Source organism: Rhinichthys klamathensis, unplaced genomic scaffold (genome assembly GCF_029890125.1).
Source record: "Rhinichthys klamathensis goyatoka isolate OS25496 unplaced genomic scaffold, OSU_Roscu_1.1 h1tg000036l_1, whole genome shotgun sequence".
NCBI lineage: Eukaryota > Metazoa > Chordata > Actinopteri > Cypriniformes > Leuciscidae > Rhinichthys > Rhinichthys klamathensis.
In genome coordinates, this window is record NW_026606584.1 from 3,338,788 (window position 1) to 3,356,166 (window position 17,379).

At 38.8% G+C, this 17,379-nt stretch overlaps 1 protein-coding gene across 1 annotated transcript in view; it reads left to right on the forward strand.

Moving 5' to 3' along the window:
* Nucleotides 1-15,967: 15,967 nt before the first annotated feature.
* LOC130081152 (endonuclease V-like) overlaps nt 15,968-17,379 on the forward strand; it is a 426,892-nt gene continuing 425,480 nt past the window's right edge. The window contains exon 1 of the mRNA XM_056246111.1: nt 15,968-16,038. Coding sequence (XP_056102086.1) covers nt 15,968-16,038 — 71 coding nt within the window. The remainder of the gene's footprint in view (nt 16,039-17,379) is intronic.

The window sequence follows — 17,379 nt, forward strand, 5'->3', positions numbered from 1 at the left end:
GACCATATTAGGAGCATCTGCTCCTTAGGAGGGAGGGCTATGTCACGATCACCAGCTGGAGTGCCCTTGAGAGCCATCAGGAGGCACTCCATCACAGACTATTGCCATTCCATCAAATACTTTATTACCAATAATCCTTTGCCCAGCCTCATCCTTGATTTCTGTCAGCTTTAGCCTGTTAGCTCATCTTATACAAGACATTCTTTGTGAAGACTATATGTCACCATTTCATTTCTGAACCCTCAGTTTCCCGGATTTCCCTGAGTTACCTGCCTTGAATTTGTTTTTATATGGTTTATGTATTTTGACCCTTTGCTTGCTATATTGACTACGATTCTGGACTACCCTCAAATAAAGCTGCGCTTGGATCTTCACTCTCCCTGTCTCCATGCAGTATGTGACATACAGAAGTCATAGTATAATTTTACCTTTCAGATAAATCTCTTTTACTGGGATTCTGATTTACTAAATTGTCAAAATAAAATTTGAAATATAATAGATAATTTAGTATTTTACATTAACGAAATGGATAAATATTAACAATTATATCAAAAGTAATTTATACATTCTGTAAAAGTTTATCCAGGGAGGGCTACTTACCTTAGTAGGGGCCACCCAACCCCTCTTTTAATATTTTACAATTATTTAGCAATAATTAGCAAATGGTTCTATTTATTTCCTATACTATTGGTTGCTGCATCACCATCCTGCATATGCTAAACTTATATCTAAATGTTACAGCTTAAATGTAAATCCACATTGTTCTTAAGGAGTATCTTCCCCCATATTACCCTATGAGATGATTAGTTAATTGCATTTAATAGAATATATTTTCAATAAAACATTTTGCAATGGGTTTGTAAAAGCAGTTTAATGCATGTTTGGCCTGAGTTTTTGTTGCATTTACACCGTTTTGACCAGCAGGCGTCACCAGCGTATGGTGTTTCGAACGCTTAGAAACAGTGAATCATTTTGCGAAGTGATTGGTTCAATTGATTCGAAGCTTTGAAAAGCTTAATTTCTCCCATCAACAGCCTACCATACATATCGCTGTCAGTTCGCACTGCCGTTAAGACTTTTTCCGACGAGCGGATGCAGTGAGACTTGTTTTCCTTTTTGTTCATGTGACTTTAACATTTAGAAAATGTGGAATGTATACACTAGTGATGTGAAATCCGATTCATTTCCGCTAACCGGTTCTTTCAGACCGTTAGTTTAATGAACCGGTTCAAAGACCGATTAATCGGTTCCTTGCTCAATGTCACTGCATATATCTTTTCTCACATTAGTGTCAATCAGCCAGGTTGTCAATAATACATTCAAATAAAGTAATTTGTATCAACGCATATTGAAACATTTAGTTATTTGTGTAAACGCATTGCTGATTATTGCCTTTCATGCAGTTAAGTTAATGGTGTTAGTCTGTGTGGCGAGCAGGACGAGGTTGAGGGCCGTGGGAGGACAGACTCTCATGGAGGAGCGGAAGCATAAAAGGAGGAGCGACAACAGTGGAGATCGAAAGAGGCCAGGCCTGGACTATTGTGTGTGGCGGCAGTCGACCGTGAGGGACTGCCGTCTTTACTTTCGTTTTTGTATTTGTTTATTTATTTTATTAAAATCTTGTTGAAAGTTTGCCGGTTCCCGCCTCCTTCTTCCAACATCTGAATTGCGTTACAGTCAGTTTCATCGGCTCATCCATCATGACACGCATACGGTGGCCCAGTAGTGCACAACACAAAGAAATTTAAAACGCAAACATAAGTTCACAAAACATCAAAATGAAGCCACAACACAACGAAATGAACCCACAACACAACTGAAATGAGCCACAACACAACGGAAATGAGCTACAACACAACGGAAATAAGCCACAACACAACAAAATAAAGCTGCAACACAATGGAAATGCTCCCGACCACTAGAGGGCTCTCGGAGCGCGGTAAAGTTAGTTTCCTTGCCATTGTTCTATAGAATCAGCAGTCTAAAAAAATATATCAACACCACGATTAGATTTAACAGTATGTAGCTAACCATTGTATATCGGCATTTATTAATTCAAAATCACCTACGTGCATTATAGCTGCATATTTATACTCTAGAATGCTTTGAAGCGCTACTACCACAGTGCATGATCCCGGTCAATTCCTCCATGTTGTTAAAACGTATAATTTGCATTAATTAAAATTACTTTTAACATTCAAAAACAGACATGTTCAAAATCCAAAGCTTGATTGTATTGGTAAGACTGACTTACTACAGGTGACTTTTTTTCCAATACCTCCATGTATTTACAGTAAACAATTATTTTTAGGAAATTTCTGTAATATAATAAAAGTTTTTTTCTTTTATCATGTTTTAAAGGTTGTAGTTCCTAGTAACCAGACTGACTTACTACAGGTGTAATTGTGCCAATAGCTCCCTGTATGCACAGTACACAATTTGTTTTTTTATAAAAACATTAGGCCTACTGTAATTCACCTAAAGGTTTTTTTTTTTATGTTCCAAAGCTTGTGGTAGCTTCCTAGTGTAACAGACTTTGTTGGATTCTGTTATGATGCACTAATTCCGGATGTACTGGCGCTCGTTGTATATGTATGCAATCTATTTTTCCCCTCGGGGCTTGCCATAGATAGGCAGGGGTCATGCGCACTTGGTACTGGGGTGTCGCAGGCTTTTTGGGAGTGAGTGATCTGATGTGCTGTATAATAAAGTGGAGAAGAGTTCAAACTGCTATCATTTTATTGTTTTATTATTTCTGAAGTGTTAGGCAAACCCTGTATGAACGCTCGGTTACACTAGTAACCAGACTGACTTATTACAGGTGAAATTGTGCCAATACCTTCCTGTAATTCTGCAATTCGCCTTATGGTTTTTATTTTTATTTATCAAATTATATTACAATAAATTATACATTTTAACCACATGGGCTGTGGAAGCGGGTCAAAGCATTCTTGTGTTTAAATATGGCAACTATAATTCATGTAGGTGATTTTGAGGTAATATTTTAGGTCGCTGTACAATGGTTACATACTGTTAAAACTAATTGTGGTATTGATATCTTACTGTGCGTTCACACCAGACGCGAATAGCGCGTCAAATTCGCATCTACCGCGTCTAGTTATACGCTTGAACACTTTGAATCCATTCGCGCGTCGGAGGCGAAATCCGTTGGCGGCCATATTTTTACAAGACGGCTGATGTTGATCGAGCATTCATCAAGAGAATCACCACTCTGTATTTGCTCTGGAGAGCAGAACAGCGGTGTATGGATCATCGTCGCCGTATTTGGGTCCACTGGACCCTTCGGAGGCGAACCCAGTTTGGCGAGTTTCATTATTTGCTCCAGGAGCTGCGCCTGGATGACGGCCGCTTTCAGCGGTACTTCCGCCTGTCCCGCGCCCAGTTTGATGACCTGTTGTCCCGCATTGGAGCGAGGATCACCCTCGCCCTCACCACCCACCTAATCTGTCATTTATTTTTGTTTTGATGATAAATTGAGCCAGCCTCCAAAAGTATAACCTGTCCTGTGATTTTTTTCTCTCACACAACACTGTCCAGAAACGAATTATGTTCTCATGCACTATAGTATGTTGGTTGTCTTTACATTAGAATAATAATGTTTCATATAATCTAGATTAGATACGGAAAAAATAGCATTCAATACAAATGAATATGTCTCATATATTGAAATCAAGTTTTTATGTGATAAAATATTTGCTTTGTTGTGCATGAACCACACCAGGCATTGTCATATTACAAAATAGGTTATTGAGGCCAAACATATAAAATAATCTATTGAGGCCAAACATATAAAATAATTTATTGAGGCCAAACTTATAAAATAATATTATAAACTGAAAAGCGGGCCTCTCCCAGTTTATCACGTCACTTCACCATGTGACAACAGCTAGCAGGCTCCTGATTGGTTAACGCGGCGCGAATTGACGCCAAAGTTCCAATTTTTCAACTCGGGCGGCAGACGCGAATTCGCGTCAAACGCGTGAATGCACAAAAAGCACTAAATAAAATCATTCGCGCGTAATGCGCCAGAGGCTCAAATCGCGCCATACGCGCGACGAAGCGTATTCACGTCTACCGTGCCGCGATCTACGCCTCATTCGCGCCGCAGGGATTTTTAATGCGCGTAGCGCGTCTTTGCATTGACTTGAAATCACTCGCGCCATACGCTCTATTCTGGTGTGAACGCACCATTAAGGGTGCGGATCCACTTGTCCATGCGACACTTCTGTTGCGCCGCTCTCCGCTTTATTCCTATAGGTGACGTCACGCGACTTTAACGCGCCCGCAAAGCATCCCGGGAAGGCAGCGCTTCATTTGGAAAAATGCTGCGCGTCTAAAAGCTGGCCGATGCCCATCTTTATGCAAATGAATCCGTTGAACGCGACGCGTCTATCCAATAGAAGTAGAGCACATGGAGACTGGGGAAGTCTCTCGCGTGTCTCATTTGTTCTAGACGTCCTACTACAAAAAAACACGCCCATAGCGGTAAACTTGAGGAACGCCCATCAAAGTACAAATGTGGGGAGGCGTCGCGACACCACGCGGCAGTCGTGTCGCAAAAGTGGATCTCTACCGTAAGACTGCCGACTCTATAGAACAATGGCAAGGAAAACTAACTTTATCGCCTTCCGAAAGCCCTCTAGTGGTCGGGAGCATTTCCGTTGTATTGCGGGCGGCTTTATTTCGTTGTGTTGTGGTTTATTTCCGTTGTGTTGTGCCACATTTCCGTTGTGTTGTGGCTTAATTTCGTTGTGTTGTGAATTTATGTTTGCTTTTCAAATTTAGTTGTGTTGTGCACTACTGGGCCACCGTACATGCAGAATACGACTGACCAATATTGAGTAGCCTACATCTTGGACATGTTTCCTAAACGTGCACCTACAGCACATATTGATGCACAAACTCTGATGTTCTACATGTCTAAATACATAGAAAGAATAAACCTGTCTTATAAACTTCTTGATTTAGCTTAACAACTTAAAATATAATCCGCATGCACAATAAACCATAGTAAAATTTTACATATATTGACAGAAAGGTTTATGCAGGTTTAAATAAAATTTCATTTTATAATAGTAGTCATAATAATCATAATTCCAGAACGTGCCGCCCTCAGGCTTGCATAGTATCTGTTACAATATGTTATATATTGTCAGAAGGATGTGACAGACCATGTATGGGTGAGCTGTGAGTCCTCTGTATGTGATGTCATTGAGATGCGCAAGCACGTGAAGTAAAGAGCAAGCACTGAGAATCATGCGGTTGTGAGATTCTTTTATTTTATAGAAATAGAGTGAGTGTCAGACAGAGCCAAGCATAACATGGTGGCAGCGGTAAAGTACGAGATAAAAGTGAAAGAGTAAAGTTTGTTTTCGAGAAAGCAACAGTGAGAGACGAGTGCCGATCATGGAGGGTGCGTTTGGATTGAAACCTCCAGCAAATTTTGACTGGAATGCGACGTGCATACCCAAAGCTTGGAAAGTGTGGGAAGAGGAGTTTTCCCTGTATATGGATTTGTCGCTTACAGACGCGGACAACAAAACGAAGGTAAAAGTTTTCCAATATCTAATCGGAGAAACAGGACGAGAACTGTGTAAAACGCTGAGCGCGGCCCTGCCGGCTGACGGCGAGTTGACGCTGGAATGGCTGTTAACCGCGTTCAGAAATCATTGCAATCCGGCACCGAATGAAACGGTGGAAAGATACAAATTTTTCACCAGAAATCAGAACTCAAGTGAAACGTTTGACAAGTATGTTACTGACTTGAAAGTGCTGGCTGACACATGCAATTTTGGAACGGCTAGAGACTCTCTGATTAGAGACAGAATAGTATGCGGCATAATGAACTCGCACGTGAGAGAACACCTATTAAGAGAGACGGAACTGACACTGGAGAAATGCGTGAGGATATGCAAAGCATCAGAACTGTCAAAAGAGAATGTGATGACTATTGAGGGTCAGAAATCAGAAGTACACGCAGTTCAGAGAGTTAGACAAGCCCAGAGTGCCAAACAAACACAACCAGCTGAGTGCAAATTCTGTGGAAAACAGCATGAGTGGAAAAAACAGAGTTGCCCTGCATACGGAAAGCAGTGCAGGAAATGTGGCAAGATGAACCATTTCGCATCCACATGCAAAACCAAAGAGACAATGCGAAAGGGAATACAGTGTCGCAGAAAGGGAAGAAGAAGAACTGTATCAAGAAATACTAAGTCTTAATTCACAAAAGGAGGACAAACATGATAAACAACTGTTTGCAACCATGCGGATAAATGAGAAGCCAGTCAAATTTCAACTAGATTGCGGAGCCAGTTGTAATGTTATACCCATTCAACTGCTAAACCCTGACACAGTAATGGAAAAGACTGAACAGATTCTGGTCATGTATAACAAGAGCACCTTGAAACCCATAGGGAAGTGCAGAATAAAAATAAGAAACCCTAGAAACAGGAAACTTTATCGTCTGGAGTTCATTGTAGTGGAGGAAAGCTCATCAGTGCCCCTGCTAGGAAACAAGGCTGTGCAAGCAATGGATCTGGTAAGAATACAGCATGAAAACATTATGGCAATTGATGATATTGTTACCACAGAGAGATGCAGTGAAAAGCTAACGTGGGACAAGAGAGACATACAACGAGAGTATGCTGATGTATTTGAGGGAGATGGATGCCTGGAAGGGAAATACAACCTCGAGGTGGATCCTGAAGTCAAACCGGTGAGGCTTCCAAAGCGGAGAGTTCCGGTGGCACTAATGAAACATCTAAAAGATGAACTAGGAAGCCTGGAAGAGAGAGGCATCATAGCTCAGGTGGAAAAGAGCACGGATTGGATTAGCAGCATGGTGGTGGTGAAGAAACCAAGTGGAAAACTAAGAATTTGTATTGACCCAAGACCACTAAATAAAGCACTTAAGCGTCAACATTTTCCCCTGCCTACCATAGATGATGTTCTCCCGGATCTGACTAAGGCGAGAGTTTTTACAGTGTGTGATGTAAAGGATGGATTCTGGCATGTAAGGCTTTCAGAAGAGTCAAGTTATCTTACGACTTTTGCTACTCCGTTTGGCAGGTATAGATGGATCAGAATGCCCATGGGGATCAGCCCGGCTCCAGAAGTTTTCCAGCACAGGTTGACTCAGGCGTTGGAGGGGCTACCAGGAATCCGGATAATAGCGGATGACATCCTCATTTGTGGGGAAGGAGATAACGATGAAACCGCTGAGAAAGATCATAACGAAAAACTAAGACAACTACTGGAGCGATGCAGAAAGAGAAACATCAAACTAAACTTCAACAAACTCAAGCTGAAACAGAAAGAGGTGCCATACATCGGACACAGACTGACTTCGGAAGGTCTAAAGATTGATCCAGAGAAGGTGAGAGCCATAGTAGAGATGCCCAGACCATCAGATGTGAAGGGACTGCAGAGATTATTAGGTATGGTGAATTATCTGTCAAAATTTTGTCCACACTTGTCAGATAGCTGTGACACATTAAGACAACTGACACACAGAGATGCGGTTTGGGAGTGGACTGGTGTACAAGAAGAAGCATTCAATAAAGTGAAACAGAAGATTGCCTCTGCACCTGTTTTGAAATACTATAATCCAGAAGAAGACCTGGTTCTTCAGTGTGACTCCTCGGAGACAGAGCTGGGTGCAGCACTTCTGCAGGCAGGACAACCGGTTGCTTTTTGCAGCAGAGCACTTACACCCACAGAAAAGGGGTATGCTCAAATAGAGAAAGAATGCTTGGCAATTCTGTTTGGGATGGAGAAATTCCACCAGTACACCTATGGCCGGAACACAGAAGTCCATTCAGATCACAAACCCCTTGAAACGATCACAAGAAAGCCACTTTTAGATGCACCTAAGAGATTGCAGAGGATGCTTTTGAGGCTCCAGCGATACGATATTAATGTTGTCTATGTTCCAGGTCGATTAATGTACCTTGCTGACACCCTCAGTAGAGCGTACTTACCGGAGTGTGCTTCAGAAGGATCTGTAGAGACAGAAATTGAGACGATTAACATGCTGCAGTACCTGCCCATTTCAGAAGGAAGTTTACAAAAGATACAGACAGAAACTGCTAAGGATGGGACGTTTCAGATGTTACGGCAAGTGATAGTCCAAGGATGGCCAGAAGAGAAAACACAGCTGAAAGAAGAGATGAGACCATTTTTTTCAGTAAGAGAAGAGCTCAGTGTGCAACATGGTGTGATTTTCAGAGGTGAGAGAGCTGTAATACCAGCAAAGCTAAGAACAGAAATCATGGAGAGAATTCATGCATCACATTTAGGCATAGAAAGTTGCTTACGCAGAGCAAGAGACTGTGTATACTGGCCTGGGATGAGTGCCGCCATAAGAGCATACATAGGAAACTGTGCAGTCTGCAGAGCAGTGGAGGCACGGCAGCAGAAAGAGACATTGTGCCCACATGTTATTCCTATGAGACCATGGTCAAAAGTGGGAACAGATTTGTTTTCATTTAACAACAGAGCATATCTCATCACAGTGGATTACTTTTCCAACTTTTGGGAAGTAGACTGTCTCACAGACACCAGGTCAAGTACAGTGATACACAAGTTAAAGGCCCATTTTGCACGACACGGGATACCAGACACTGTGATATCTGACAACGGACCACAGTACAGCTCACAAGAGTTCAAACAGTTCAGCACAGTTTGGGAATTTAAACATATAACATCATCTCCAGCATATCCGCAAAGCAACGGCAAAGCGGAGTCTGCGGTAAAGACGGCAAAACAACTGATGGAGAAAGCGAAGAGAGCAAAGACTGATCCATATCTAGCTATACTAGAACACAGGAACACACCATCTCAGGGGTTCCATGCAGTAGCGGAGTGGCAATCGGGAGAGTCGGGAGTTTTCCCGGTGGGCCGGTATTGTTTCGAGGCCGCGAGGGCCGGTCTGATAAAATATATTCATTGCAAATTCGCCATGCGCACTTGGGGCCCAAGCGAGGGGAAGAAAACTTTTTTTTTTTAACATTTTCTATAACAGAGCGTATATTTGCACTAAGTGCCTGTCTTTAAAGCAAAAAGACACTCGTTACGAAACAGCTACAGTGGCGTAGGCCGTGAAGTGCTTGAAAGCAGCTTTTGATGCGCTCGACCCGAGTTCGAATCCGCCTTTTGCCGAACTCTCTCTTCTCCCTTTTCCCAACACATATGTAAAGATGTAAAATGTATAACCTAACATTAAGGTCTCTAGCGTTATATTTTGCCAACGAACTAAAATTGAAACCATGATATGGCTTTGTGTCTTTATAAAACAGCACAAGACTTTAAGAATAGGCATCCTGTCTGTGCTGGGTGATTACTTTGCTCACGCGATCAGCATGGTTATCTGGTGTTTTCTCCTAAAAGCTCAAGGGTTTATTTCTTGCAAATGAAGAAATTAGGACAAAAATATTTTAATTGTCCTATATTATAGTGTAGGCTAATGTAGGCTAAAATATACTTTTGAAATATTCATTTTCATTTATATAGTACATTTATAGGCTAAATGGATTTTACGTCATAGGAATAATTATATAAATCATTATTACATTATAATAATAATTGTTTGGCATCCTAAAACATCATTGATAATGTAATGCAGACTGAGACTCTCATAACTAAAAAGATGCCCTCTTTATTGTCCTGGTACAAATCAATGCTTTTTCTTTGTTCAACGAGCAGTTCATGGGTTGAAGCTCTTAATTTTGATCTCTCAAAGAGCACGAGATTGATGCATTTAACCTTAAAATGTGAAACATTTTCTTGCGGGGGAGCATGCCCCCGAACCCCCCTAGAGGCACAGAGGTCCACCCAACATAGTTTTAAAAATTCCTATGGGAAAGAACGACCATTTATGAACTTTACTCCAGCATAGTACAACAAAGTTACTTTTAAATCAGTAAAACTGTAAATGCCGTATTAAAATGTCCCTGGACAAAATATACATTTGGCCTGCCTAAGAGGGGACCTACAAGACATTGTGCCCAGGGGGCTCTTAATCCGGCCCTGCCGGCGACGAGGGCCGGTGGTCTACGAAATTTCCCGGTAGATTTTTTGGTCCCACTCCGCCCCTGGTTCCATGCCAGTCCGGCACAAAGACTCATGAGCAGAAGGACTAAAACATTACTGCCAACACATGACAGCCTCCTACAGCCAGGTGTTGTAAACACAGAACATGCAGTAAAAGCCAACCAACGCAAACAAGCCTTCTACTACAACAGAGGAGCAAAAGATCTTAGACCTCTACAGCAAGGAGTACACGTAAGGGTTCAGCTGGACGCGAAAAACAGATCGGACTGGACGCCAGCAACAGTGTTAAGAGTTGCCAATAACAGATCATACACGGTCAAGATGGAAAATGGAACTGTTGTAAGGAGAAATCGGAAACATATTAGGACTGTGTCTGGAGGACCACAGAGGGCAGACACACAAAACATGAGTGTCAAGATTGAACAGTCTAATCAGAAGACCCATCTGGATGAGGGACATTCACAGACAGTACCAGACACACACAGACGCACACAACATTCAGATAACAGCAACAGTGTTGTGATAACCAGAGTTGGCAGAATAGTCAAGAAACCAACACACTTGAAAGATTTTGTTTAAATCTGTTTAATTGTTATTTTGAAACAGAAGAGTTACTTTGAGTGTATGGTGTTATATTGTTGTTCTTGGTCACAAGTTTATTGCATACAGTGACCACAGTGCCATAAAAAAAAATAAAAAAAAAAATAAAAAAAAAGGAAGGATGTTACAATATGTTATATATTGTCAGAAGGATGTGACAGACCATGTATGGGTGAGCTGTGAGTCCTCTGTATGTGACGTCATTGAGATGCGCAAGCACGTGAAGTAAAGAGCAAGCACTGAGAATCATGCGGTTGTGAGATTCTTTTATTTTATAGAAATAGAGTGAGTGTCAGACAGAGCCAAGCATAACAGTATCGTCAATTCCCTCATTAGACTCGGTAATCCTCGGCAAACTTCGACAGATGGTTTAACCGGTGTCATGATGACAAGTTTATTCGGTTCTTTTTGAGTCTGACGTGCAACTTCGGCTGTGCGTCTTGCGTCATCAACCCGGAACTAAAGTTTGATTACGGCTCAAAAGAACGATTCATTCAATAATCGGACATCACAATGGCTCTTGAAGGAGAGATGGTGTTGAAATGGGAAAGGTTAGAAAATCATGATTAAATGTATTGTATTGCTTGCGTAAGTATAACTGATCTACGGCATGCCACGTCATTTGCTCAAGCGATTACAATAGCGAGCAATACTTCAACATCATAACTTGGCTCACTGTACAGGGAAATAGTTTGCTATCTTGACAATGTGAAGCCAAAACAGATCACAATCATTAATTTAACTAAATTAACTATTTAAGCTATATATATATATATATATATATATATATATATATATATATATATATATATATATATATATATATATATATATGTTAGCCATAAGATGGAGTTTAGTGAAATGTTGTTGAATTATTGCTAAATGAAAGTAGTTTAAAACCTAGTGAGACATAGAATGCATTACTGGGCACCATTATCCTCACTGTACGTAGGGGAGAGCGGGGCACAACGTAACGCTTTTTGACTTTCTCAGTTTGTGTAAATCTACTTAGGGTTTAGAGTATTTATTTTTTCCCACATTAATTTCCCACATGTCTTGTACAATTATGTGGTTTTGTTTTATTAATACAGTGTATACTTTTTTCTTAATTTACCCCGAAAGAATGGAAGTGAAATGTGACAACATGCCCCATAGGTGGGGTACATTGTAACATGTGAGGGGCACATTGTAACATCACCATATGACAGCTTAAAATGCTATCTGATCTAATCAAAAAAAATATACAAGTCAAACCAAAATATTTTCTTAATAAAATACAATTATTAACTTTTTCATATAAAATAATGGCATTTTTTAATAATTAAAAATAAACTAATAAACTAAACAAACACACCAGAAAACACCGCTATACAGCATAGTTCAAAACAAAATAATAATTAATAATTTCTGAACATTGACTCTCAGTCTTTATTTACATGTTTCTCATGTTTTCTCAATAGAATTAATAAAAGTATAGAATATAATAGCATATTTCTAATAGGGGCACATTGTAACGCAGTGTTACAACATGCCCCAACTGCACAACTGGGGTTAAAACCCTGCTAGTGTCTTCTGCTAGTTAGCGAAGTATTAAAGAACTATATCAACTGTTAAACAACAGATTGAAGATTAAAATAATATCAGATTTGTCTAATTTTAAATAAACACAAAAAATAGAGATGAAAAATTAACTTAAGTAAGAAATGTACTTTTGCTATGATTAAATAAATGTTCAGTGATATTTTACAAAGATTTCTGAATTTTGGCGCATTTTTTTCTCTATGTTGAAATGGCAACTAGTAAATACACCAAGTTTTGTCATGCTGGCATGTGTGGAAGTATTTAAAACAAGTGTGTTACAACTAGCCCTGCATTACGTTGTGCCTCGCGCTCCCCTACACACCGCCGCCGACGTATCGGACCCTGCCACTTGATAACTAGACATACATAGACGCCGCCATGTATCGGACCCTGCCACTTGATAACTTTCATTAGTGGACCAAAGAAAAGATGCCTAGTTTGTTTTAAAAAACAAAAAAACAAAAAAACGGTGGCACAATCCAAAGCAGATATCTGGGAATAACCTTTCACAGGTAAGTCTGTATGGAATGCCAAAGCTAACATAATAATATATAAATAAATACATACATAATACATAAATATACTAAGAAATGTAAAAAAAACTAAAATACATAAATATAGCCTACAAAGAAATGTAAAAAACCCTAAAATAATAAATAATTATTAATATTAATAAATTAGTATTTATACTTTTAGTTCCTTATTTATGTATAGGGATCTCCCAGTCACGTGACCCCTAGCCGCGCGTCAGCCATTTTGACGGAATACATCCGTCAGCTACTCAGTGGCAATAGCCGTGGGTAATATATATTATTAGTATATTATTATACTAATGATATAATTATTTGTATATTATTATACTAATAATATAATTATTAGTATAATCATTTTATAATTAGCCTAAATATTGCAATACTTTGCGCTACAGTATTGATATTGCGTGTATAATATGGTGTAATAATATATTATTAGTATATTATTATACTAATAAAATAATTATTAGTATAATTAGCCTAAATATTGCAATACGTATTTGCGTGCGCAAAATATCTCCATACTGAACAGAATCGATTTTTTTCCCCCACTATCTAGCGCAGCGGCCGTCAGCTTACTCTTCACGTCATGTCATCGCACTTATTATTAGCATCACAAAATTAAATATACAAGAGGAAGATAAAGGAATTAGGAATCATAGATCCATGAAGCACCACAAGTTCTTTTTACAGGCATTAAATGTGTAGGAAAAACTTCCTGACATTGAGGTGATGGGAAATTCGGATCATTTTACTGACTCTCCTGTTCAAAGTCGTTCATCAAAATGAACGAATCTTTTTTCGAGTCATTTCGTTCATTCAAGTCAAGTGGCTTTAAACGTTATACTTCTAACCGCCAAATTCCCCGAACACATCCACCTATGCAATCTTGATCATATTCTGAATAAAGAAATCATTATAATGCAGTCAAAAATAATTTACAGGGAACATAAATAATTAATTTACCTTCCGAGTCTTTTGTTCATTTGTCACGTGACAGACGCAATGAACGGATCGTTCATGAATGACCCATCATAGGGGAATATCACGCTGATACGTAGTACTTCCGCATTCAGTGATCTTTGTGCACTGCCACTTCCGTTGAATCACCGATCACTCTGGCGAACTGATGACGGACTACACTAAGTTTATTTATACGGCATCCCTGGTAAATTAGTCTGATTCACTAAAGTGCCGGCTACAAACAAACGTGCTACCTTGTTTTATTTTAAAGTTTGGACCTTAATCCCGGCGAACCGCTTTAAGCCACTTCTTCCTTATACTCAATTCAGTCGGGAATCCATGAGAACTTAAGTAGGGTTAGCGTTGTTGGTTAGATTTACAAAGTGGAACAGAGCAGTGACATCTAGCCTTCGTTTCAGCCATTGTTGAACTGCGTCGGAAGTGGACATGCACAAAGTTGACAAATCCCGCCCATGAAACCCGGAAGCGTGATAATCCCCTATTCAGCTACAGCTACCTTATTCACTTCCCATCACGCTACACTTCATTAAAAGCATACAAAAGCTATCGATATAACGAGTCCGGATGGGTCAGCAACTCGTCAGCGGGGAAGGATTTTTAAATCATCACCGCAAAGGTTGGTCAATGTATTTTTATCACCAAATTATAGTAACTTACCTGTAATAATTTTTAAACTGAGTTTACAGGGAAAAACACAAAACAAAATCACCAACAAGATTAAGTGTATCTTAAATGAATTTGTTGAATCTAGTTTGATCCAAGAAAAACGAAATAATACTTTTTTTATACTTGTAACGTTAACTAGGCTACCATGCAGTGACACTGTCACTGTAGTATGATAAACTGTCATTGAGACTGTTGTCTCAACCTGTGTTTCTAACGATTTAAAGAAGTGTTAAATAAAATACAAGATCAGCTTTTGGTATTTGAAAATGATAGGAATATTTTGCGACGAGCTGTATTATCACCGGCGGTTTAGCATTTTCTATACCGTCAAGATGGCTGCTCCAAATGGCGTGACGTCACGCGGGACGACCCTATATATGTATTTATGTCTACATTTATTTATTTCCACATTTATTTATTTATTTATACATTTATTTATTTCTACATTTCTTCCTCTGATTTCCTCCTCACCGTGCATTAAGACAATATAGACACACGTCCTCTTCCAGGCAGATTCGTAAAATCTTTAGTTGATTGGAACTTCTTAATTATTGCCCTGATGGTGGAAATTGGAATTTTAAATGCTTTAGCTATTTTCTTACAGCCACTTTCTATTTTGTGAAGCTCAACAATCTTTTGCTGCACATCAGAACAATATTATTTGGTTTTACTCATTGTGATGGATGATTGAGTGAATTTGGCCTTTGTGTTTCCTCATATTTATACTCTTGTGAAACAAGAAGTCATTGCTAGACAATGTTCCTAGTCACCCTGGTGTGCTAAAAAAAAATTAATGGGAATATACTTAATATAACTTAAATGGGAGATATTTTACTCATAAAAAATTTTAGGGGTGGCAATAATTGTGGCCAATGTATTTTGGAGAAAATCATTTCATGTGATTTTCCCCCTACCCCCCACTTTCAATTCTTTTACTTCAATGTAAGGTTAAATTTCTGAATTTTTTTTTAAACACAACTTGGTTTCACATTTAATATATTTTAAACATTATATTAATACATTTATTAATATAAATTAAAATTGTATAATGTTGAACTATGACATATTGTGTTTTGAATCCATTAACATTAAACATGATAGGCTAAAATAATGCTCATCTACATCAAGATATCTTATGCATGTATGAAATAAAGTGACCTTATTTTAAAGGGGACCTATTATGCCCCTTTTTGCAAGATGTAAAATAAGTTTTTGATATCCCCAGAGTGTGTATGTGAAGTTTTTAGCTCAAAATACCACATAGATAATTTTTTATAGCATGTTAAAATGGGCACTTTTGGGGGGTGAGCAAAAACACACAGTTTTTGTGTGTGTTCCTTTAAATGCAAATGAGATGGTGCTCCCGGCCCCCTTTCAAGAAGAGGGCGGAGATTTAAGAGCTCATGCTCCGGTGTTAGGACTGAAGTTATTTTACTTTCGCCCATCCAAGGACGCTAAGTAATGTAGTGATTGGTACTCGCGTCACCGATGACGTTGTGATTTTTGGATTACTTGTCACTTAAGGTGCGGTTATGAGTACATCAGATGACCACCTCCCCCCTCTCTTAGCACAGGGCACTAGTCAAGGGCTTTTACCTTGGCAGTATGAGAATACTCCCATCAGGAGGCGGTTCAATCATTTAGAATTAATGTAAAGTGGAGGGAGTTTGTCACCTGATTTATCTGAAAGATTGGTGAGATTGCTAACTTGTAGAGCCTCTTCTGTATTATCAGCACAAGGAAGCCACAAGTGTAATAAAATACATTTTATTAACAAAAGATAAACAAACATAACTAACACAACTACTAAATGAATACCATGATAAAGGAATAAAGTGCATAAGATGCATAAAATACAAGTGATTAAATTGAGTTTGGCTATGGAAGAGTTACGTTATCTTATGGAAAGATAAACTGTTGTTTGAAAGGTGAAGAACCTTATAATGCATCAAACAAATAAATGAATTATTGTTTGTTATTAACTAGCATCAGCTATATTACCTATTATATATTTACTCTAATGTTTGCAATAATATTTACTCTGTTGCTCAGAATGTGGTTGATCTGTGTCTGTCTCATCCTTGGAGGAAACTCATCTTTATCCCTTTCCGATAAGGAGGAGCTTGCAATTTGGTGCTTCTCCATTCCAGTGCTGCGATTGGCTGCTGGCATGACAGGACACACACAGTGTGGCCCACCCTTCTTTCCCCTTGTGGAACTCATTTGCATTAAGCACACAGTTAGAAGTCTGTCACTTTAAAAAGTGGTTAAAGTGGTGTCTTTAAAGAAGTTAAAATCGGATGCAACAGCCTCAACATTCCCAACACGACTGATGAGGAAAACAGCAGAAACATTGTGCCATGAACAAAGTTAGAAGACTTTAAATCCCCTAATCACCACCCTTACAAACATTTACCATGAATGTACTGTAGTAATTTACCATGGTTTTATGCAGAAATGTGGAATATTTATATTGAATACTATGTTATAGTCATTTATATTGCATTAGGTTTATTAGGTGGGTAGGAATATATAATTCATTGTATAGTTTTAACTGTGTTTAGGCATTTTTTATACAGTGGTAGTGAACGAGTAGCCATGCATGGTTTTACCTGTAGTTACAAAGTCTCACTGTCAGAATATTTTCATTTAAGCCTAAAATAATTATAAATAAAATAATTCTTACCAATAGCTATGATCTTGTATAATTCATATATTTGTACATAGCTGTAAATAAGCTATTTATTATGGTCTTATAAATCTGCATACTGTTGGGTACCACATTTCCAAGTAAATACAATACTTTTTTTAGGTTTACTTTAGCTTATTTATTGATACTGTTATGTTTCAATAAGTAATAAATAATGTTTCAATAAATAAGCTAAACCCACCGGCCCTTCTCAACTTTTCGATTTAATAATCCGGCCCTCGAATTAAGCTAATT